Genomic DNA, 25,040 nt, shown 5'->3' on the forward strand with positions numbered 1-25,040 from the left:
TGACAAGAAAAATCACTCCACTTATCAACACCCACAGGTGTTTTTCTACCTCTTAAAAAAACAAAACAAGAAATGTTTTAAACTGCAGACGTTCAGGAGCTGATGTTGATGCTTCTCTGCAGAATTTCTCTCTGTCTTCACTACGGAAGCCCTAGATGGTCATTTAAAATCAGTCATGTAAAACCAAACAGATAATCAAATGCTTTTATTACTATGGATTCAGTTTTTTAAGGATGCATGGTTGTTTTGATTTTGCAGGTTTTATTGTGACAGACTTGAGTTTTTTAGGACGAAAAGCCAAAAATCTGGAGAGTCTTCACTAACACATCCACGCTCAGCCGCGCCCTGCTGACCTTGAACCCTCAGCCTTAAGATCAGGAAACTGAGCCAAAGCCGTCCCAACATTTCACAGCCAGTGAAACAAAAAATCCAGGTATAGATTATTTCCTCCCACCCCAGCTCTTTGCTGCTGGAGGATTTGTCTCAGGCCTCAAACCTTTGATTTGAAGTTTTGTCGACCGAACGTTTAAAATCAGACCAACTTTACAACAAACCTCACAGAGGTGGAGGAGGTAACTCTTTGAAGCAGTTTGCAGCTCAACTGAACAGTTTTTACTTAATCAAAAAATCATTTTCAGACCAACATTTTTAATTTTTCATTCTCTCAGCGTACATCATCATCATCATCATCTTCATCACCATCCTCTGCCTGCAGCAGTTTTTCATTTCTCTGATTGTTCTGGAGATAAATTTCTGCAGCAACCAGACAATGTCAAGTTGCCTGGGTGGAAATGTTTCCAAACGAAGCGACAGTAAATCGTCAGACGTGACTGCTGGAGAGCTGTGCTGCACGCGGCGCAGACAGGAAGCTGTAACATGTAAAAATAGAAGAAGTGACTGTCAGCGTGGCGTTCCTGTCAGCCTGTTGGAGCATGCTCCTACAGATCTGTGCTGTAATCACAGAAACAAAGACGTCTCATCACCTGTTGTTCTTCCTGTGAGCGCGCAGACTGAGCGTCAGCCAAACTTCTCCTCCTCCTCCACTGATTTCACAGATTTGTGCGCAGTGAATGAATATGTGGAGCAGGTCTTCATCAGCCCATCATTTATTCATTGACGTGGACTTTTTTCCTACAGTGGCTCACCTCTCTCTGAGCAGATGTTGAGTACCATCTCGAGCCGCCTTGATCTTGAGAGACTCTGGACCTGATGCTGCCTATTTGAAGAGAATTTCTCCATCTCTCACGTCGACCCTGAGCCCAGAGTTTTCTGGCTTGAGGGGCGTTTAATTAAATCAAAAACGTATCACTCAAATTTTAATTATGCTCTCACAGAGCTCACTTATTTACAGCTATGACTTAGTGCCATCTAGAGGCGGAGGAGGGAACAGCGCTGAGCTCTGCTTTAACACAGGACACATTAGTCTTCATTACGCTCATTACAGCTCACTACCACTGTTTGGCTACCCCGGATGATCCTACATTTTTTATATCTGCACAAAAAGAGACAAATGGACAAACTCTGGCTCCACTTCAGCCTTATCCTTAATTTATTTATATATATTTATATATATTTATATATGTTTTTAGTTTCTGTCTTTGTCTATTTCTGATCCTGCCCCCGGTGTTGTCTTGCTGTTGGTTATTTTTGTTTTTATTGACTTTGCACTTGTGTGAAATGTGCTACACACAGAAAAAAAATCCATACGGGTTGAAAATGGCAAAAAACAGACACTGGAAAGAGTCTGCAGCTCTTTAAAACAACATTTCTACAAATATTTGGTCAATTTAACACATAAACCAGAGTTTATTATAAAGTTTTATCATGTAGAAGTGGTGCTAACACGCTAAATCTTACTGAGATCATCACATAATTTATTTTTCTTTATTCCATTTTGTGTATTTGTGTCCCCCTACCTGCTTTGATTGGAGGTTTTATTGTTTTAAAACCTTATTAACTCATTTTCTGTTAATGAAAATTGAGTTAATGTAACATAACGTGACGTTATAGCAACTTGGAGACTATTTTAAAAAAATCATATTTCAAAATGTATTTATAAATCAGATGTACCTTTAACAACAGTATTACAATCCTTAGTCATAAATCAAATAATAGATTTTATAATAATAATAAAATGAATAATTCCCTGTTATCTTATCACGAGGTGTGTTTTCAGGTGACTTTCCCAGCCCCAGGCGGTGGTTTCAGGGCATCTAAAAGCTGTTTTCTTTCTGCCATTAAATCACAAAAAAACTTCCATAACAACAGAAAAACTCCAAACAACACGAGGAAAGCATCAGCGCCAGTTTCCAGGAGCCTCACAGAGAGATTCAGAGCTGGAGAAAAACACAGACTTCAGCAGAGCCGAATATTTCTGTGAGCAACTTCTACAAACATATAAACAAAAAGTGAGGTGGTGTGTAAACTTTGCTGGAAAGAACGAGGATATATGTTTCTGTAGGTCGCGTCTTTGCTTATATAACATACAGCTAGCTGACAGAAACTCTGCTCAGTCACTGAATGGATCTTTAGTTTTTGTTTGCATGGGGAGCAGGGACGGGTTTGTATAATCAGTGAACAGTTAGCAGAGATGGAAACACACTTTTTAACATCTGGTGTGGATTTTCATGCTTAAAGTCCTAAACTGTTAATTGCACTTAATTTTGAGAGATAGTCTCTAAGCGTCTTTTACATATTTCCTCAGAGTTTGGATCAAACTGACTGTCTGCTGAGGAAACACAGCCTGTGGACTGGCTCTCATTCTTTATATCAAAGGTTTTTATCTACCACAGATTCATAGTCAACGTTATTTTTACTTAAACCACTTTTCAATTGACCTTCCTTTCTTATTTATCATCACGAATGTTCTTTACCATTAATATATGTATGTATATATGTGTATTTATGTATGTATATTATGGCTGCAGCTATCAAATGTACTACTGTTTGAGTATTGTACTGAAAAATTTCCAACGATTAATCGATTAATCGATTAATCGAGTAATCGGATAAAACACAGCTGTTTAAAGAAAGGGCAGTTATTTTTTTCAAGTGAAAATTTGTTTTAAGCCAGTGTTAAATCAAGTGACTTTGCGACACTTTTGAGAAGTGGTTGATGCAGATCAATTCATGCTTTCATATCAGTCTCCAAACTCCAGAAAAGAAGTTATATTTGTTGCTAGTCGCTATTTTGAAAAAGAGGTAACTTGAGGAGTCTGAAAACTCTGTAAATATGGCATTTATATATATATATATATATATATATATATATATATATATATATATATGAAGAGTTCTTTTCCAAAACGTTATAAACAATAATTTAAAAAAAATGAGTGCATCATGCCATTTTGCTGTGCATTGAACCTTTTTACTGCTCTACCATTATTTTATGTAAATTTGCTTATTTTCCTTGTTTTAAATGAACTGTTAGATGCAGTTTTTCTCTAACTCATGACCAGCACCAATCCTGTTTCCCGTCTAACCCGGACCTGAAAATTATTGACATGGTGTTGCACCATCAGCTATAGAATATTTTACTATTAGAGTATTGTACTGAAAAAGTCCATTGATTAATCGAGTAATCGGATAAAACACACTTGTCTCTTTAAAGGGCAGTTCAGTCAGACAACTCACGTTTGAATTGTTTATTTAGCAGCAAATATATTTTATGTTTGCCGTCCAGGCTCCGGCCTCATCACCCCTCACAATAAATTTACATGGTGACATTGAGGAGTGATGAGCAAAACATACTGAACATAATCCCCCCGGAGCCTGCAGGTGGTTGCTGGGGTGGTGGTGGGGGCAAAGAAACATGCAGCATTACAAACGCAGGGCAGCCAAGGCATTGACAGGCAGAGAGGGATGAGAGACTCCCAGTTTAAATAGACCGCCCAATTGAGAGAGTGTGATTGCAAGATGGTTATGACGTGTGAGACACGTGGTATGTGTATAGCAGTGCTGCTCGAGTTGACTGCCTGAACTAGCTCGCGGGCTCGCCTCATTTATTTTTCAAATCAAAAATAGTTTCAAGCAAGTGTTAAATCAAGTGACTTTGCGGCTCGATGAGAAGCCGCTCACATGCTTTCATATCAGTCTCCAAACTCCAGAGAAGAAGTTAGATTTGTTGCTAGTTGCTATTTTGATAAAGAGGTGACTTGAGGGGTCTGAAAACTCAAACTAAATATCTCATCACCTCTATTCTAAAAATTTCTTTTTGATCTTTTTTAAAATTAAACGATTCCTCGAAGCGGAGAAAAAATTCCTCGATCATTATTTTGTAATCGAGTACCTCGAATTATTCGAGGAATCGCTTTAGCTCAAATATATGTACATATATATGAAGAGTTATTTTCCAGGATACCATAAATGCAATTTAAAAAAAAAAACAAAAACGAGTGCATCATGCCATTTTGCTATGTACTGGACCTATTCACTGCTTTATCATTATTTTAAGTGAAGTTTCTTATTTTCCTTGTTTAAAATGTGCTGTAAGATTCAGTTTTTCTCCAATCAAAACCATTATAAGGTGATTCAACCTACAAACAGCCTCTATAATCACTGACTGTTTCACCTGTTTCACTTCATTAACGATTCAAACTATGAAAACAGAAGCATGAACTGACAGAAGTCTGTTAACTGTGTATTCTGTCAGTATCAGACCAACTCTGGGCACTTTATGGATCACTGACAGTTTTTCCATTTCTTAAAAATGAATTTGAAGGTCATCATATCTCCTTAATCAAAAAGCCTGAACTGAAAATTCACTGCAGGTGGTTTTTTTGTGTCAGGATGACTGAATGAAGAAAAAGGAGTTTTGAAGAGTTGCTCTCATAGCATCATGTCAGGGAGAGGAAATACTCCTACATGGATATTCTGTAACAGTGCTGCTGTGCTCAGAGCTGCAGCAGGATAAAGTCAGGAATCAGAGAGTTAATAACACCTTCATAGACCCCAGGATCCTCCCTGATCCTGTCTCTGAACCGGCCCTGTCTGATCCCGCTGCTGGTTTGTTGTTTTAGATCCTCGCTTAGAAAAACAGGCCGGCTCCGAGAGCGGCAGCCAGGAAGCCGAGAGGCGGTTCTTTGGGTTTTGGGTGACTTACTCTCACGCAACACATGTGGCGGCTGGTCCTCGGGAGGCAGAGGGGTCCTCCCCTGCAGGTCGGGTTACCCGGAGCAGCCAAGGGCTAACCACTACCATCTGGCCTCACCTTCCATGTTCAGTGACGCTGAGGATCACAATGGCTTCCACATGGTGCCCCTCCACCTCAGAGTAACCTCTGCAACACACACAAACACACACAAACACACACAAACACACACACATGAAGAAGTGATGCAGACTCAGGCTTACACATGCACAGAAGAAGACATTTTTCACAGGTATACAACGTGTGCAAAGACAGGAAAATAAACTAAATGATGAGATGAGTTTATAAAATATGTGAACAAATCTCAAAATCTTTAAATTTCATGTTCAGATTCTATAAAAACGCGCTAATTAGCTTCTTATTAGCATGAAGACAGGAGTGAAAGCATGTGCATGGCTCAGCTACAACACGTGCACACACACACAAAGGACAAACAGCAGCACAAACACACACATTCATTCACCTGCACTCACACTACACAAAACAGCAGCACACACATACACACACACACACACACACACACACACACACACACTGGAGGGTTTTTTTTTGAGCGCGCAGCAGAAAGGGGGGATGGGGGGATGGGGGGATTGCGAGGCGGAGGGGAGGGGAGGGGAGGGGGGGCTTTAATCAGGAAATTCACCTCCAGGGGTTTCATGTAAGCAGGACTGGACGCTGCTCTTCTCTCTGCTTCACACAATGAATCACTGAGACAGCCGCGCTGAAAGCCTCAATCCACTGTCAATAAAACAAATGCTATCACAGGCTCTCTGTGCGCGCTGTAATCTGTTATATGGGTTTACACGCAGCAGGATGGAAACATCCAGCAGGGGCTGGGATGGAAACTACCATCTCTAATTATCCAGAATCAACATAAAGAGCAGGCAGGAGTGTGTTAACACGTGCATTTAAACACAGCGTTAAGAAAAACGCTCCAGCTGAGGGGAGCTGTGGAGGAAAATACACACAGAGGAGGATTCACGGGTCAGGAGCTGGTTTGGTCTGATTCCTGAGCCCAGTGTGAGGGACACCCAACCCAACCAGCCAGCATGAAGAGGATAAATATTCATATGAAGCTCAGCAGGTCTGTCACAATCAGCCACTCAGGTCAACAATGATGCTACAAATACTTCTCAGGAGTCCCACCCAAAAATCTGCACTTGATGCTTTCAGCGGTTTCTGGTCTCGATGAAGAGGACTCTGACCCACCTGGACCCCCCAGTGTTTGGCACAGAGCTTGTACCATCACCTGTCCCTCAGGTGTGTCTGATCCAGATGATCAAAGGTCAGTTTTCTGTTTTGTTACATGCTTCAACTTCAACTTTATTTCACTCATATGGCACTTTTAATGCAACCGTGCAACACAAAGTGCCTCACAGAGGACAAAAACTGAAACAAAACAAAAACAAACAAAAGAAAAAAATATACCCATTGCAACACAGTTACATACACACCCACGCACATACATAGACATATACACAGCCATACATACCCGCACACACAAACATACACACACCCATAAACACACACAGGCTGTCACTGAGGAGACATGGCTGGGCACCGAGATCTGAAGTGAGGAAAACATCAGCTGCATTAACATCAGCAAACTCTGCTTCTGACCAAGGAACATGTTCTCCATTAGGGGGCGCTATGGGGGAAAAATGATAGGATGGTTTTATGGCAGGATCAGGATCTGGATTAAATCAGGATTTTTTTTTTTTTTTTTTTTTTTGACATTCAGACTATTTTGACCTGAAAACACTTTTTTTTAGACCTAAATATTTCTAATCCTGCTTTCAGGATTATTTTGTTCGGAATCAAATTATAACTTTATTCTACTCCTGTGTCCTCTGGTGATGTAAAAATAATCTCATTATTATTATTATTATTATTATTATTATTATTATTATCATTATTATTATTATTATTATTATTATTATTATTATTATTATTACACTAAATGTTCTATTTTAATTATTCTTATAATTATTATTCTTAATATTTTTATCATTATTCTTTATTATTATTATTATTATTGTTCCTTTTTTAATATTTATACTTATTTTTCTTCTAATTTTTCTTCTTAATATTATTATTCTTTTAATTTTAATTATTATTTTGATTATCATTATTATTATGTTTATTATTCTTTTTTGTTTGTTTTCTTTGTTATATATATATATATATATATATATATATATATATATATATATATATATATATATATATATATATATATATATATATATATATATATATATATATAAGGGAAAATATATATATAAAAAAACCATTGCACTGTAAAAAACTGAAATCTTATCAATTGATTATGAGCCACATTAACCTGACCAGTCCAGAACAATGTTTCAAGTACATTTTAAAAGACTGAGGTCTGAATTTCTGTAACATTTTAGAAACAGAAAAACACTTGATAAGATTTCAGTTTCTCGTAGCGTACCTGCACCTTTTCATCTTGGTTTTTTTAGAAATATTCTAAAACCTTCACTTTGTGACATCTGTTACTTTGTAATTTCAGCACTACTGTACTTACAGCATAGCTGTGCAGATTAAATGCGATAATTGTAATTAAAACATCATAATATGAGACTAGGGGCTGGATGAAAATAGACCTAGGGGCAAGATTGGCCTGACACTGAACCTGCTTGCTTCAGATCAACATTATCATGAACTAAAACAAAGGATCAAGCTCACTTAAAGCTCCTGTGAGGAACTTTCCCTTTATGCTGATTTGGCGCCCCCTGTGGACAAAGTGTTATTTAATCTTTGCTGAGTTGTCCTCATGAGTGTGCAAAAGTTTTTCTTTTCCTAAAGATGTCAGAGACTCTGTTAACTGCAGTGAGTTTCATGCCCAGCTAAATTTTCCACAGGAGCTTTAATCTCCCTCTTGACCTCATGTGACCCCTCTCCTGGTGTGAATGAGACGCAGACAGACGTCCCTGAGTTACATAAACTCCTCATATACACATCCTCAGCTTCAGACTCTCCTGATGAGACGTGAGAAACTGGCTGCAGCAGCTCCTACAGCAGAGTCCCTCAGATAAACCCTCCTGAGCGCAGCACATCGCTGCACCTGTGACACACAAATAATTTGCTCCTCATAGATTCACGCTGCACAAAACAAGAGCATCTGTGGCGCTGGGTGACGACTTATCTGGCCCAGCTGAAACAGGAACAACACAGTGGGTCTCAGCGGTAATCTTTGATCAGCTGAAACGCTCTGTGTGATAAACATTGACTCCATCCCCACGGGCAATCACTCCACACCGCCGGCCATGTGTGGGGTAATGTATGCATAGACGTGTTGCATTCGCCTCGGGCCCTCACACACATGCAAACACACACACACACAGGAGCGTACACACAGTGAGATGAATTGCAACGCCACATAGAATAAATACATATCAGCTACAGTGAGCTGGGCCGCTTTGCTCTTTCCTATTAATCCTCGGCGCGGTGATTTATTGCAGCGGGCTTGTCAACAGCCATATAGTCCCAAGGAGCCGAGCCGGGCTCAGAGAAATGGTGAAGTTTAAGACCGGGCCCGGCAGCAGGCCTGTACGCTGTGTTTGTGAGCATTTCAGTCCACGCTGAGAGGAGACGTATGGATTCACCGAGCAACAACAACAACAACAACAACAACAACAACACTCTGTGCAGAGAGGAACAGGGCTGTAAAATAATCTGCTCGTCATAATTCAGCTCTGAATCAGCAGAGATTAGCGTTTATTTCAAGGTGAACCATTCGGATGCTTTGCAACAAGTTCAGAGCCGGAGGGGGGAATTAAAGGGCACTTCTGTAAGTTATTCTTATTCAGTTAATGCATGGAAGTGAACATGAGTCTCAGGGAGAAACACAGAGAGGCCGTGCAGAACTCTGATACCACAGCACCATCTAGTGGTGGTTGTTAGACCAGCTTTTAGCAGGTACTACACACGTCAGTTTAACCTCCTTCCACTTGTTTTTTACCTCCACCAAGGAGGAGATGTTTTTGGGAGAGTTTGTTTGTCTGTGAACAACAGAACTCAAAATCTAAAAAATTTCGATTTCAATTTTCAATTTAGTTTATTTGATAGGGAGGGACAATGTACATTCATACACACTTTAAAAAAACATAAAAAGTAAATGTTCCCAAATCTAGCTACCAAGCTAATTTCCATTGGTAGTCCCCCCAGCTAAAATATAAAAACAAACAGGTTAAAAAAAATAAAATAAAATACAAGTATAATATTTAAAGGAGTCTGTTCTTCTTGTTTTGTTTCTTTTTAAGGAAAAGAAAGAACAGAGAAACATTATCACAATAAAACATTTTACAATACATTAAAATCACATTTAAAGTGCAAGGTCTCGTGGATAACACAGAGAGGCCGTGCAGAAATGGATCTTGATGAAATTTTCAGGAAATGTCCAAAATGGGATCAGGAAGAAGTGATTAAATTCTGGAGGTGATCTGGATCACCGTCTGGATCGAGGACTTTTTTAAAGGATTCTTTATCATTGTGAGATAGGGCTGTTTTCACCATATGTGAATATATAACTCCACCATAAATGGTCCGATTGATTTGGTAAATTTTAAAAGACAAGGTCACCATCATTTCTGACAGTTGTTAAAGTACGATCCAGATCCTGGACCCAGAATATGAAATATGTCCTGGGTCATCATAATTTCCAACACTGCCAGGAAACAGATTATCGTACAAACCTGCAGCTAACACAAAACTGTAGCAGACAGTCTGCTGAAAGGAAGTATAACATTAAAGTCGGACTAAAGTGTTGATGACAGTCACAGTTCGCTTGTTGGAGGTCTGAGCTTTCTGGGAGCTTTGCTAGTTAACCGTTTAAAATAAATTAAATCAGTGTTTTAACTTTTTTTTTTTTTTTTTTTTGGATTTTTGAAAAAATTCAGTTTCGTCTGTACAGATTTTTTTTTTAATTTCTTGATTGGTTTTTGTTTGTCTGTTGATTCTGTTCCTTTATTTTTTATTTATATAAATATATATATATATTTTTTTACCTTTTTTTCTATTTATTATGGGGTCCTCTTTTGCTATTTATTGTCTATTTGTTGTTTTTACTGTTTTTATTCTCTTTAAACACATTTTTATTTTTATTCGTATTTTCATTTATTTTTATTTTTTATTTTAAACTTGCTTTTATCTGATTGTGTTCTGAGACTGTGCAGTACTTTGGTCAACCTTGGTTGTTTTTAAATGTGCTATATAAATAAACGTGATTGATTGATTTATTTATTTTCTTTTGCATGCTCAAATAAATATTCTCTGTTCAATTCCATTTTTCAACATGTAAGGCTGCTGAAAACTGAACCATCAATACAGTTTTAGTGGCTAAAAGTGAGGTTCGTTTTGACCTGCTATCTTAACAATTGAAAATCTCGTCCGTCAAATGTGTGTCATTTTTTTTTTCATTTAGTGTTCCTGAATTAAAGCAGCCCTGTTTTAGTAACATCTGATGTTGTTCACAGCTGATTTAGGAGACTCTTTCCTGTCATCAGGATAAAACCCACGTCTAAACCAAGCACAGGAGTTAGAGGTGTCCCAGTCCAATGTTGATATCGGATATCTGTCCGATATCAGCAAAAAAACAAATATCAGTATCGTATCGGAATGCGTCTAAAATCTCCTATATAAGCAGTTTCGTATCGAAAGTGAAAATGTTATATCGGGACATCCCTAACAGAAATGAAGGACATCCAAGTTTCTTAGATTATATAAACAAACAGTCGTTTCATGGGATTCTTTCAAAATAAAACATCAAACTTCATCAGCCTCGTCTCAAAGTTTGAGAAATATCAAATGCTGCTTCACTTTCACTGAAATCATAGTAAATAACTTTCACTCACAAAAGTTTTTCAAAACAAGGTTAAAAACTGTTTTTCTAATGAAAACATAAATCAAGAGAAGTTATGGATGTTTTTCTGCTTTGTAGTATAAAATGATATAAAAGCAGTAGTTTTCTGTACTATCTGTGTCTTTGAACTGATCTGTGTGCGATGGTAGTTTTATTTTAGGGGTGGCCAACCTGTGGCTCGTTTCAGTGTGCAGCTCTTTGATCCATTCATAAAAATATATATTAAGTTATGGGTAATGGTGTGCTGATCAATCTAAAATATTGATATATTGATGCCAACATTGGGATCAGTATTGATCAATGTTTGGGTGTACAGGTTGAAACTTAAGTTTCAGTTTCTTTTCTCTAGTACAAATTAAAACACAGTAAACACAATAAACCTCGCTTTGAAAATTAGAAATGTTTTGATTTTCATTTTATGTCATTTTGTTTGTGTGAGAGGAAGTGTGTTTGTAAAACCACGGGTGTGATGTGGCTCTCTGTAGTACCGCGGTCATTTTTGTGGCTCTTGGTCTCTGACTGGTTGGTCACCCCTGCTTTATATCAACACGTCCTCGTGTGGATTCACCCGCTGATCAACGGCAGTAATCTGGCTAAGCAGCTCGTTCATTAAACGTCTATTGTTCATAAATAAATAAATAAATAAACATGAGGCTGTGAAGAAGCAGCAGCACTAATCATCACGTTGGAGAGGGGAAACTTTGAAATGAAGATTTTAATCAGAGGTTTTTTAAAGGAGGAAAAAAACACGACTTCATTTTTTTTTAGCAATCATTAACATGAAAACATCAAATGAAGCTTTTTCAATGATTACATTTCAACAACAACTTGAAAGTCAGATCAGCTGTTCAGAGCAGTGTCTAAAGGAGCTGCTTTAGAAAAAAACCAGGCACACCAGTTTTTAGGATACTGTTTCAATAGCACCAGAGATTGTACAAACATCTGGAAAAGCTTCATGTCTGCACTTTTATTATTATTAGAATGAATTCTTAGTGAATTTGTACATGTGTAAAAATTAGTGCTGTGAGGCGATTAAAAAATTAATCTAATTAATCACAGGATTTGTAATTAATTAATCTAATTAATCACATTTTAATCTCATATCTGCTTAAGGTCCCAAAATAAAGAATTTGAATTCCAGGACATTAAAATTAGATTAAAAGGCATTAAAAAATTAAAAAATATATAAGGTGGGAATATATACAACACATTTTTAGGTACCCTGATGCATAAGGAACACATGAAAAAAGTGTTATGGTTCTATCTTTACAAAATCTACACAGTCCTGCACCTAAGGTAAGCTGATTTGATTTTTAGGACGGTTTTTTGCTTCTGTTCACATTCTAACTCAATTTTCACTGCAATATGAACTTCTATACTTCTATGAGGTCAGGAGAACCAGGGCTAAAGGCTAAAAACTGTGAGGGACTATGTACAAAACACTTTATTCAAGTCTTGGATCAAAGAAAAGTGAAGTATTCTCAGTTTAACATGCTCTGAACACACAAACTGTTGCTGATTGGTGCAGAGCAGCCCCAAGCTGAGACATGACACCAGGAAGATGGAGGGAAATTTTCAAAGAATTCTTTAGATTTAAATACTGGACAAATATCGATCATTCAGGGCTTGTTTGATGCAGTAAAGAGTGTAAAATTATCTGTTTTTACAGAATTGAGCAAACGGTTGATTTTCTGTAGATTTTCAAAAAAGGACGTGTGAATTGACTAGATGTGGACGACAGTCTCACAAAAATCACTCTCTTCCCCCGGTTTAAAGCATGTTGCTAATTTTCATAACGCTTTAATTTGCAGTTTAACTAATTAATCTAATCAACACGATAAAATGGCTGCCCTAGTAAAAATTAAACTAATAATTCTCATTATTTCTGAAAGTGGAGCAGAATTATTTGATAGTTTCTAAAGTCAGAAACAAACGTTGAATCTCCAAATGATTCATCATCACGACTCATTTTATTGTGAACACAGTTACATCACACGACTTATAAAACTGACAACAGGACAGAGCACCTTCTTTACACAGCGCACAACAAGGACACACAGAGTAAGGCCACTTCACGTCGCAGCAGACTGTCCGTGAGAGGAATGACGGCGACCGGGTCGGACTCGTTGAACCCGCAGCGCTGGAAGAGACTTCAGGGACAAAACCGGCTCAAATTAAACCTCCACAGATCACAGGACGCTGGACGGAGACCGGCTGGATGTTTAACCGTTAAAACACTGACATGACGCATGATTTCAAGGGAATAATCCAGAAATATTAACGGTCAGAGGAGCTTCACTGTCTGATTTATTTCCAGGGTTTAAACATTTCTCTGATCTCTGGAGGAGTCGCTCTGAATCGGTCGTTTCTGTAGATTTCAGACGCTCTGATTGACTTTTGGCAAACTACCGTAATTTACAGCTAGATGGCGCTGTGGGGCTGCATTTCTCTACACAGCCTCTCCCTCACAGCCCACCTCCCACCTCCTTTTTACTCAGCTCCTCTTTGTCACATCTTTCCTCCTCACCTCTGCACCTGCACCCCTCTTCATCACTCCTCCTCCTCCTCTTTCTAACGCTCCATCTTTGCGGTTCAACCTCTCATCTCTCCCTCTCTGCCTCCATCCATCTCTCTGTCCCCTCCTCTCCTCCAGCTCCTCTCCGTCGTCCTCTACTCGGCGGGCACAGCCTGGGTTTCCCCTCCGGAGGTCAGCAGCTGCATCAGGCTTCCTGAGGCCGGTCGGTTCACGCCTGTGGCCCAGTTAAAGAACGTTCTGGAGAAAAAGGAGAAAGGAGGAGATATTTTTACTTCAACATCAACGAGGATTTTAATCCAGCTCAGATATGACACATCTCTTTTCAAACATTCAATAAAAAAACAATGATACATGCAAGAAATAAAGTCTTTAACGTTCGCTCACAGGTGTTGTCTGTAAACTGTCAGAGAAGAAAGAAAAAAAACAGAGCGAAGAAACCCCCCCCTCCTCGCTTCATTTCCTGCCTCCCAGATTATTTCTATTCCTGTCCTCAGACCCTCATCTGTTTCCTCAGGGATTATCAAACTGGATCAAATCCCATCTAATCTATCCTGGCGCTCACGCAGAGCGAACACAAAGGAGGGGGAGTCCTGCTGTCGACCAAACCGTTTCCAAAAGGACCAATCACCCAGTCCAATTCAGTGATTAGTTCAATCTATCAACGCTTTAATTAAACCGAGGAACAAAGTCCAGGTGTTTGTTTCTTCCCCCACAGCTTCTTCAAACATTCACAAAGTCAAACTTCAGTGGCTTTAAATCATTTTCTTTACTCATAAGAATTTAGTAAATGAAGAAATAATGAGGGTGTGAAATGTGAAAAAAAAACACACAAACATAATAATTCCAACAATAAATTAACATAACGGTATTAAATTGAAAAATGAACACGCCTCAGGGATGTAGAAGAAAAGGAAACAAACATGTTTCTCTGATCATTCTGTCTGTCAGACCAGTGTGGGGATAATTATCAGCAAGATCTGACATTTAGAGGTAAAAACAACTTCCTTTAGAGCAGGGCTCTGCAACTGTTACTGACACAGGAGCCCAGAGACACAGAGTGTGATCCAGCGTCTCAAAAAAGACAAACAAGTCCAGGAAATTCTAAAACATTAAAATCTAGTGCAGAATTATCTGATCCAAAAGTTTTCTGAATTTATAAAATTACAAAATAATAAAAAAAGAAATTTCAAAACTTTGCAAAAAATGTGGAAAATTAAAAAAAATAAAAATAAAATAAAATAAAATAAATAAATAAATAAATAAAAAAGCAAAAATGTCAATAGTTTTTTTTTGGAAATTAAAACATTGAACATTTTTTAACAAACTTTGAATTAAAAAAAAATTGCAAAAGTTAAAAAAAAAAAATTAAACCTCGTAAATTTTCAAAACTTTTAAAAACTTTTGAAACATCAAAGAGTTGCAAGATTTTAGGAGAAAAAATATAAATTTTCAAAAAAAAAAATTGCAAAAAAAAAAAACCTTGTGAATAATTAAATAAATAAATACAAAAAAGCCAAATTATTTTTATTATGTTTATAAAGTTGTACGTGTGAGTCTTATTTTTTAATAAATGTGCAAATATTAAATACACTTAAAAAAAAATCTTATTTCATTAAGTTTCAAATTTAAAGATATTCAAATAATTTGTTCAATTTTTCAAAAATTTAGAATTTTCAAAAATTTGCATTTGTAAATGCAAAAAAAAAATAATGTATAAAACAAAATAAAATGTTAAAAAAAAAATTTAAAAAAAAGAAAAAGAAAGAAATAATAATTGAATTTGATAAAATATTGGATATGTTGATCAACTCATTGTTTGTTTGCAAATGTCTCGCTATATATGAAGCATGTAAATTAATCTGGCATGTTGGCAGTTAAATTAATCCATCCTCACTGAATTAAATTGAGCGTTTCTAATTGATTATCATAAAAGTCACAATTTTTTGCACCTTTTTTTGTAAACACATTGCGCTCTTTTCTCTCCCAGAAAACTTATTGTTGATTCATTGATGAACCAAGTGGAGAAGGCTGCAATAACAGGTTTATGGAGAGTGGGATAAATTACAAAAAATAAAATAAATAAAAAGTTATAGCTCAGATAAATTCATGCTTTCACATATTCAAAATATCTTTATCAATATAATTTTTAAGTTATTCAAGCTCAGAGTATTTAAGTTCACCAACTGTGAGTGCAGAGTGTTTCTGTGTTTCTCTTTAAGCAAAGGTCAAGGAGGAGTGTTGGTATAATCTGTTTTTAAAGCAGCCTTGAATGCATCCGTGTTAAATGTGTCTGTGGATCAGAAAATCTGATGCAGTTTGTGATGCAAACCGAGAAAAGCCGAACACAGATGTGATCTGAGCCGTCGTCTGCCTGCACATCTCAAACCAAATCAATATTCTCCTCAGCACTCACTCTGCAATGAACTCCAGCGGCGTCCAGGAGCTGAAATCTGCGTCAGGCATGAACTTCCTGTTCATTGGCGTATCCAAGGTAACCCTGTCAAATTAAGTCAGATGACAATCAGTGTGAGCTGCAGCGTGAAGAGGCAGAATGAGCAGAGAGAGGAGCAGCTGCAGACAGACAGCTCAGGCTTTCATTAGTTTTCACTGAAATGCCTCTTTATTTAAAACAACATTTCTCTTTATTTAACACAACATTTCTCTTTATTTAACACAACATGTCTCTTTATTTAACCTCAGAGAAAAACATCTTTTCATTCCTAAACCCCTCTGTTTGTGTTTCTTTACGTCCACAGCTGCTCTGCCGTGCTGCTAAATGAGGCTGCAGCAGCTCGCAGAGGCTGGGGGATGCAGACTGGAGCAGAAATGCAAGTCATGGACCTAATGCTGAACAGATGTGACAGCAGGCTGCAGAGGCAGAGCAGAGCAGCTTCATTTTCATGAAAAATACAACCTAAGAGGGAGCAGGAGGCAGAGACACCCCTGGAAAAGCTTTTCTGGCTTCTCAGGATGACGCTGCAAAAAACACACGGGCTCAGAAATTCAATCAGCGGACAGGGAGAGGTGCGTCACGGTGCGTGTGTGGTTCTTCTAAAACAGGGCTCTGCAACCTTTACTTCTATACGAGCCATTTAGCCTCAGCTCAGCTGGATTAGAGTCAATCAGGAGCCACAACATCTACTTTAGCTTCACAATAAAAACAAGAAAGTGTATAAATTCTAAACACAGTAAAAAATGTAGGAAATATTAATCTACACAAGAAGTTTTTTGTGTTTATCAAATGGTACGCAGGTGTGAGTCTTACTTTTTTATTTTGTTTTAAAAAATTTGCAAATATTAAAAAAAAAAAAAAAAATACAAATTTCATTAAGTATCAAAACTTAAGCTATTTCAAAAATGGGACACTTAAAAAAAAAATAAAAAAAATATTCATGTATAAAAAAATAAGCAAAAGTCACGAAAACTCCAAATTTTTTAGATTTCATAAAAATTTAAAAAAATTTAAAAAAATAGAAATTTAATTTTGAAAAAATGTGCTACATTTTAAAAAGTTAAAAAATAAATAAAAAAGGCTAAAAATGTCAAAAATATAAAATTACATAATTTGCATTTTTTAAGAAATTAAAACGAAATTAAATTAAAATGAAATCAACAAAAATCTCAAAATTTTGCAAACTCTTTTTAGCTTATTTTCTTAAGTTGAAAAAATGCCAAAAAATAGAGATTTTTTTTTTTGTAAAAAGTAAAGAAAAATGCAAAACTTTCAAAAGTTATTGCATATTTAGTTCAATAAAACCTTAATGCATGATTTTGTCCAGTGTCCATGTCTTTCATCATCAATACCCTCTGCAAGAAAAACATAAATTCTTCATTTCAATAATTTTTTTTAAAGCTACAAGGAGCCGCCGCAGAGGAGTCAAAGAGCCGCAGGTTGAAGACCGTTGGTCTAAACAGATCATGTGCTCAAACAAAAGGTCCATCACCAGCCATATGTGACCCTCCTCTCCCAGTGGGTTATCTTTAACTAACCCTTATGAGGTTAAATTTGTGCCAACAGAAACTGAAATTGAATTAAAATATTGAATTTGAAAAAGCGTGATGTGTAATGGAATTCAATGTTTTGAAACGGAATTTATTTATTTAATTGAATTTTTTTTTTTATTGAATTTTAATTTGTATTTTGCCTATGAAAAATCAACTCTTTTTATACTTGAATTCAATTTTTTTTAACTTAAATTCAAAAACACAGAATTCAATTTCAATTCATAAAAAGCAGATTCAGTTTTAAAATTCAATTTCACTTCAGAGTGGCACGACCGTTACGTCATCTTGTGTCTGTAGGGAGACTAATCGAGCACAGATTCACAGACACTCTCTACATGTCCGCTAACTGTGCTGACATACCAGGGCTGTTGTGTTAGCTGTGTTTAATTCACAAATACCACACGAGGGATGTAAATAACACTGTGGTAGCATTTCTACAAATATAAGTTGAACAATACTATGTATACGTCTGATTTAGTGTTACAAACATTTGTCAGAAGTGCTTATGAACTGATTGTTACAGGAGCTTGAAAACTGTTTAGAACGGGGGGGCAGCCATCTTGGATTGTCAACTGAATCTGCCTTTTGTGAATTGTGATTGAAGTCTGTGATTTTAAATTTTAAGTTAAAAAAAAGTTGAATTCAAGTATAAAAAGATTTGAATTTTCATAGGCAAAATAAAAATTTAAATTTAATTTACAGAATTAATTCAGTTAAAAAAATAAATTCATTTCCAAAACATTAATCTTCAGTACACATCATACTTTTTGAATTAAATATTTGAATTCAAATTCAGTTTCTGATGGCACAAATATAACCCCATAAACCCTCATCCATCAGCAAAAAAATTGAAATTCCAACACATAACTTACATTTTTTGCTAAATAATGAAAGTTAAATATCAGCCAAATGACCCACTGTGAAATTGGTATTTAGTCAAATTAATAGGTTTACCCCATGGACTTGAGATATTAGAACCACTCAGAAGCTCTATCATCAGAAACGACCAGTTTTAGCGCTGATAGTCTCATTTTAAAGGTGGATTCTGACAGATATTAAAGTGAGACTATTTCCAGATCAGTCATAAAGTGCTCGCCGTGCTCCGTGCTGCAGAAGTCAGACCATCCAATGAAAGTTTTAATAAGACACTAACTTCCACTCTCCTCTCAGAGCCACAGGCCGAGGCTCCTCCATCCCCAGAGAGGCGTTTGGTGCACTAACAATTTACTGACAGCCCTGACCTGTGATTGGAGGACACCTCTCTGATGACCCCAGAGCAAACACAACATTTCACGGCGGCACTCACGGGAGGATGGCCACGGCGGCAGCTCCTGACGGCATCCCGCTGTTCTTGGCTGCCAGACTCTGACACAGCTGGTGGACCGCAGCTTTGGCCATCCCGTAGCCCACCATCCCTGCAGGTCACACACAACACATTTCACTTAGCGTCCTGCAGGAACACAGAGGATCAGCTGTGAAACACACACAGTGGTTTAGAGAGAGGGGTCAACTGATGGGACACAGTCAGAGAACGTCTTAAAGCAGCTCGTTGTTCTGTTTGTAGCTTCAGCATCTGGAAACAGTAAGCCCCTCTCCCCCTAAAAACATCTTAAAGTGCGTGCCAAACTATGCTAAGCATCTGCCCCCTCGCTAAACCAATCTTATGACAGGCTTACCAGCTCCTGACCAATAGGAACACGGGGTGGTGACACAGATTTTTACACAAGCTTTTGTTGTTTTTTCTCAAAGAAAAGTGGAGATGAAGCACGAGTCGGGGTAAAAAGTCACATGTTAAAGCTAACAGAGCTGAGGGTCATCACTAAACCATCGCCAGATCCAGGGAAAGCTTTCATTAACAGGAGACTTTACAAATCCAGTTCAGTCTGATGGTGAGACCACAATCATCCAGTAATCTGATTCTTATTTCTTAATCATTTCATTTTTAGTTTATTCAAAAAATGGATAAAAGACGCTTTTATTTACTCATCAACTTGTCTTTAAATTTGGACCTAACAGATATGGGTATGAGCTTTAACATTAGATTAAAAAAAAAAAAAAAAGTTTAGCTGCGACAAACTGACTCAGGTGCAAAAACTGCATCACCTGTGTGTACGTTTTTCACTGTTTTAGAAGCTTAAAGAAATCCTAAAAAGGACAAATCTCAGCGTAACTGTGGTTGATTAAAGAAAGAAATGCAGATTGCATTACCAACAAAAAGTCATACTCAATAGGTCCAAACCTTTTCATTTTTCTGGAAAGAGTCCTGAAATAACATTTGCTGTGATGTGTCTCTACTACTAAACATAAAGCTTGATTTTCTGATTCAACTGGCGTTTGAGGACTACATAGCGTTAGCACAAGCTAAAATAATGAATTTAAAGAACTTGATAACCAACATTTTATGACACAGTACAGAAGGTTTCAGTAGAAAACAGCATATTTGGCTGACCACAGACAGCTAAAAAATAACTGGAGCACCGTTTAAACAAGATAAAACAAATGTGAAAAAAAGAGTCACTGAAGCATCGTGTACTGTAGTTTGTACTGGAAAAAAAATGTTGGAGGAAAAAAGTAAAATTAACCAGATCTCTTTTGTCATTTTCTGCAGTTAAAGGTTAGCTAGGTCAGGGGTCTGCAGCCTTAACTTTCATAGGAGCCATTTTTCCTCAGCTCACCTGGATTAAAGTCATTCAGGAGCCACAAAATCTACTTTATCCTCACGATGAGGACAAAATCTATAAAGAAAAGTAAAAAAAACAAGTGAAAAGTAATCTAAACCGAAAGATTTCTGTGCTTATAAAATTATAATTGTGACGTCTTAGTTTTTTATTCTTGATACATATGCATTTAAAAAAGGAAACATTTTCAGAAGAAAAAAATTCAATGGTCTCAATTAAATTTATTAAAAAAAATAAATAGATAAAAAATGTGAAAAAATTCCCCAAATTTTTAAGTGTCAAGCATTTGCTACAATTTTATGAATTTGAACAGAAATGTAATTTTAAAAATTTTGCTAAATTTTCCAAAAGTTAACATTTCTGATTGCTATTTTTTTTTTAAAGAAATTTAAATAATTTGCTGTTTTTTGTTTAAAAAAAGGAAATAAACAATTTGCAAATTTTTCGAAAAAAAAATTGGAATAAATAATTTTCAATTTTTTTTAAATAGGAAATTAAATAATTTCCAAATTTTCCAAAAAGGAAATAAATAATTTGCAAATTGTTCAAATAGGAAATTAAATAATTTGCAAATGTTTAAAAAAAGGAATACTTTGCAAAATATGCAGAATTTTCAAATATTTGCAAAAATCTCCAAAATCTCCCCAAAAAATTGAATTATTTTTCTAAATTAACAAAAAGTCAAAAATTTGAATTTAAAAAATAAGCAAAAGTCTCAAAAAAAATTCAAAGCTTTGTAGCAAGATGCATATTTACTTCAACAAAATGTTAATGCATGATTTTATTCATTGTCATTGGCATTAACCACCAATACCCCTTGAATGAAACACAAAAAAAATTCTTTGTTTCCAAATATTTTTTAAAGCTACAGCGAGCCACTACAAAGGAATCAAAGAGCCACATGAGCCACAGGTTGAAGACCCTTGAACCAGGTTAACCAGTAACTAATAAGTATAAATAATTTGCAAGAACTCATCTCTGCAGCCAAGGTGTCATGGAGATCCACTAACATTATATTACTCAGCTGGAAAAGCAGATATAATTATAAAAATTTAAAGACGTCATGATTCACCCTCTGATTTTTAGATGAAATCTGCAGAGTTTAAAATTTTCAGCTCATTAAAACGAGATCAGGAAGGAAATCTTCTGCATATTTAGGAGAACAACAATAAGTCAGAGGATCAGGAAAAGAGAAAATACCAGTCACATGGTGATCAGGGGGTTCAGCATCTGCTCAACATCAGGGTTAAGATCGCTCACATGGTCTGACAGATCTGTAAGAGCTGCTAAACATCATGGTGCTCTGCACTAATGTCTCTTTTTGGACAAATTCAAACACTTTCATGACTGATGTTTGCAAAACGGCAGGATGAGTCTCAGAGAACAGTAGATATGCATGAGTTAACCTGTGTCAGAGCAGCTCACTCAGTGGAGCCATAAATGCTGAGTCACTCTCCTCCTAATGCAGCAGCCAATCAGGAGCGAGCTGAGCCGGGACTTTGTGTTGCTGGAGCTGGATCTTAGCCCCTCACATGGTCAGTTCAGAGGAGGAGGGGTTATGAAAAACATCATACGGCGCCACGCTGAAGCCTTTATTGATGCCTTCAGCATTTTTGAAGATCTTTGGTTTTTAATCAGATTTTGGGTCATGCAGGATTTATAACATTTTTAAATACAGAAAAAATATGGAACATGTTTTCTGTATCTTTGTTTAGGTGGCTGTCTTGAACAATTAAAGTTTGATGCATGTAAAATACAGGTTTTGTTAAGTTAACAGTTTAAAATCTGAGGATATTCAGGTGTCTTATACCTATGATGCATTTCAGTTTATTATGGTGGCATTAAAAACCACTAAACCACCATACAGCTTTCCTTTTTTAAGAATTTATATTTTTTAATCTAAAACAACCAAGATAAATGTTTCAATTGATTTAAGAAAATATGTTTTGAAAGTTTAGAAAGTAATCTAAAATTTAGAAACACCACCTGATCCCTCTTCTAGCGTTTTTCCTTTTTGATTTTGTCTTAGTTTCATTTTTGTGCAGCTCCTCTTGTTTGATCAACACCACGCTGTTAAATTTTAACTCTAAACCCGAGCTAAAAGTTAAAACCAATGATCAGGTCAGCTCTGAGTCAAAGGCTCAAGGACGTATCTGACAGAGGAACGGGTGCAGAGGGGTTTGGACCACAGGAGACAGGACGCTTTCTCTCCTGTTTTGTCTCCTGGATCCATTTTATCGACACCGTTCTCGTCAGATGTTCAGAGTGAGATCCCCCCTCCTCTCTCTCTGATCAGTTTGTCAATTCCTTCATCAAATCCCTGCGGCTCTTTCTCCAACCCCACGTTATTGGAATTGGCAAATGCGACAACAAAGACATCGGCAAAATGAAGCCTTCAACAGGAACCAAAGTCTGGCTCAAAGTCTGCGTCAAACCCTGACGTGACACGAGGCCAGATCAGGTCATCATGAGGAGGACGGTAAACAGAGAGCGTGTCGTTACCTCCGGTGCCTGACAGAGCTGCTTTAGCTCCAGCCAAAGTCAACAGGCCTCCTGGTTTGAGGTGCAGAGCGGCGAGGCGGCCGGAGATGGTGGAGGTCCACACGCTCTGCTTCCACATCATGTCTGAGTTTTTAAATAAATCTGAAACAGACACAGATCAGACAAACACCTGGGCTGAAATACGTGATCGATGTGTGATGCTGCAGCAAACACAAGCTTGAACTCTGACCTTTGGAGCTGCAGCTTCCCCCCGCCCATCCTCCCGCCACACACAAGATGGCGTCCACTTTCTGTTCCCCCAGCAACTGAGCCACGTCCGCCGTCACCTGCAGAGAGGGAGAGATGTCTGCCTCACTGCTCACACCCTTTCATTTAGCCGCAGGGCTAATGTCAGAGCATTGAAATGTCAACACGCTGCAAACACTGAACGCGCATTTTACGGTGCGTTCAGGTCTGCAAACAAAACCAGGATAATTGGAGAAATTATGAGCAAGTTTACGTGCAAAACAGACTTTGACACTTTGTACTTTGTGTACATGTGGAAGGCAATTTTCCATTTCACCAGGATAAAATAACACTTGTTAAATGTCATTATATCACATATTTCTTAGATTAAACTGTCTAGCTTGAGTTCTAACAGCATAATAATACATTTTACCTCTTGTTTTTATTTATTTTAAACATTCCTATTTAATTATGAATAAAATTTCTTGCTTTTTTGAAGATTTAATGTTGGTTATTGTGTTGCTACATCACCCAAATGGCTAAAGGCATATTATTTACCTTCTGTCTAAAATCTTGCTTGTGTTGTACACCACTTTAGACAAAATAAATGTAAAGAATCGTGAAAATGTATCAACTATATCTTCAATAATTTCATCAGAAAGGCACACAGTGTCCCCTTAAATCTAATTAACTCAAAATTTAATTTTCAACCAAGTGGCCACACACTTCCTCTAAAAACTATAGGAGAAATATACGGACTTTTCCTTTAATTCACTTCACTTGAACGCAGCACAAACACACACTACAAGCTAATTATTTGTAAATATTACTGAATGTTTGTCTTTTTTTAATCTAAAGTTAGCATTAGCAGCAGGTAGCTGCTGTTTACTAGCTGTTTGGTTGAACATATATATAACACACTTCATATAAACATGATATAACCTGAGGATTAACTCACCTGTCCAGCCTGCTCCGTGAAAGATTCACTCATCTTCACAATCACGCTTTCATTCGCCTCCTCGTTAGCGACCATGTCAATGCTGGCGACCCACTTTCCATTCATTAATTCAGAAAACAAACAGTTAGCTTAGCATTCAGCTAAGGGAGCACAGTGTTAGCATCCTGAGGTCTGACTGTGAACGCTTACCCAGCCGTTAGCTTTAAAATGCTGGACACACTTGGAGCCCAGAGCGCCTTTCCCTCCGTACACGATCACCCTGTTAGCAGCCATGTTTACGTCCCGGTCAGCAGCCAGCGGCGTGTGGGGACTGCCTGTGGCCGAGCTGCGGCTCTAATACGCGGGGAGAGGAGCGCGAGGAGGGGGCGTTCCTTCGGTTGTGCAACAAGTGGATGGAGCTGATGGTGCGTTCAAAGACCGACGGAATATCAAGATAACATGAAGTGTCTGTAGTTTAAACCCAAGATAAATTAATAAAACCAAAGTGCAACGACCACGCGTAAAAATACTCTCTGTTAGAAGTAATTGTTAATTGTTTGAAAAACAAAAATAATAAAAAAAAAACATTTTATTTCTATTTATTTATATGGAAGCCCATTTGAAATTAATAAATAAATAAATAGATATTAGACACTCAGTTAAAATTATCATAGGAAAAGTTAATAGTAGAATATACTGAGTCAGAATCAAAATATTAAAAAAAAATAATAATAAAATCAGAATTTATTCTTTTTTAAAAACGTGCTTTAGTGGCAACAGCACCGTTACTTCCTCTTGGTGACCTCATAATACAAAATATCTGTATCTACAAAAGTATTCTTCATTTTACCAGGTGAAAACAGGTTTTCATACCTTTTTTGACTCTGCACCTTGAAAGCTGTCTTATTACCAATTTAAATATTTTGTTGCGTCAGTGAACATTGTCAGAGTGCAGAATAATATTCTTGTTGGTTCCAGCACCATCCAGCAAAATCAAAATCAAAAATAAAAATAAATAATAAATAAATAAATAAACAAATAAATAAAATTAAAAAAGGGAACCAAATACAAAAAATTAACCTTGATAAAACACTAGTTGGTAAGTTCCCTTATTTACA

General features: G+C 37.0%; 1 protein-coding gene and 1 long non-coding RNA gene across 2 annotated transcripts in view; both read right to left on the reverse strand.

Annotated features, from left to right (window-relative positions):
* LOC141793804 (uncharacterized) overlaps positions 1 to 25,040 on the reverse strand; it is a 78,085-nt gene that overhangs the window by 15,145 nt on the left and 37,900 nt on the right. The window contains exon 2 of the long non-coding RNA XR_012598435.1: positions 5,105 to 5,281. This is a non-coding gene — a long non-coding RNA (uncharacterized LOC141793804). The remainder of the gene's footprint in view (positions 1 to 5,104; positions 5,282 to 25,040) is intronic.
* On the reverse strand, positions 12,946 to 24,333 carry qdpra (quinoid dihydropteridine reductase a). Its single transcript, XM_074673340.1, has 7 exons — positions 24,133 to 24,333; positions 23,944 to 24,036; positions 22,990 to 23,086; positions 22,761 to 22,901; positions 18,887 to 18,995; positions 15,989 to 16,072; positions 12,946 to 13,812 (listed from the first exon to the last, which is right to left on the reverse strand). The coding sequence occupies exons 1-7, from the start codon at positions 24,214 to 24,216 to the stop codon at positions 13,710 to 13,712; spliced, it is 711 nt and encodes a 236-aa protein (XP_074529441.1). The 5' UTR covers positions 24,217 to 24,333; the 3' UTR covers positions 12,946 to 13,709.

Source organism: Halichoeres trimaculatus, unplaced genomic scaffold (genome assembly GCF_033239565.1).
Source record: "Halichoeres trimaculatus isolate MK-OKI-2021-1 unplaced genomic scaffold, fHalTri1.1 fHalTri1_scaffold_7, whole genome shotgun sequence".
Lineage (NCBI taxonomy): Eukaryota > Metazoa > Chordata > Actinopteri > Labriformes > Labridae > Halichoeres > Halichoeres trimaculatus.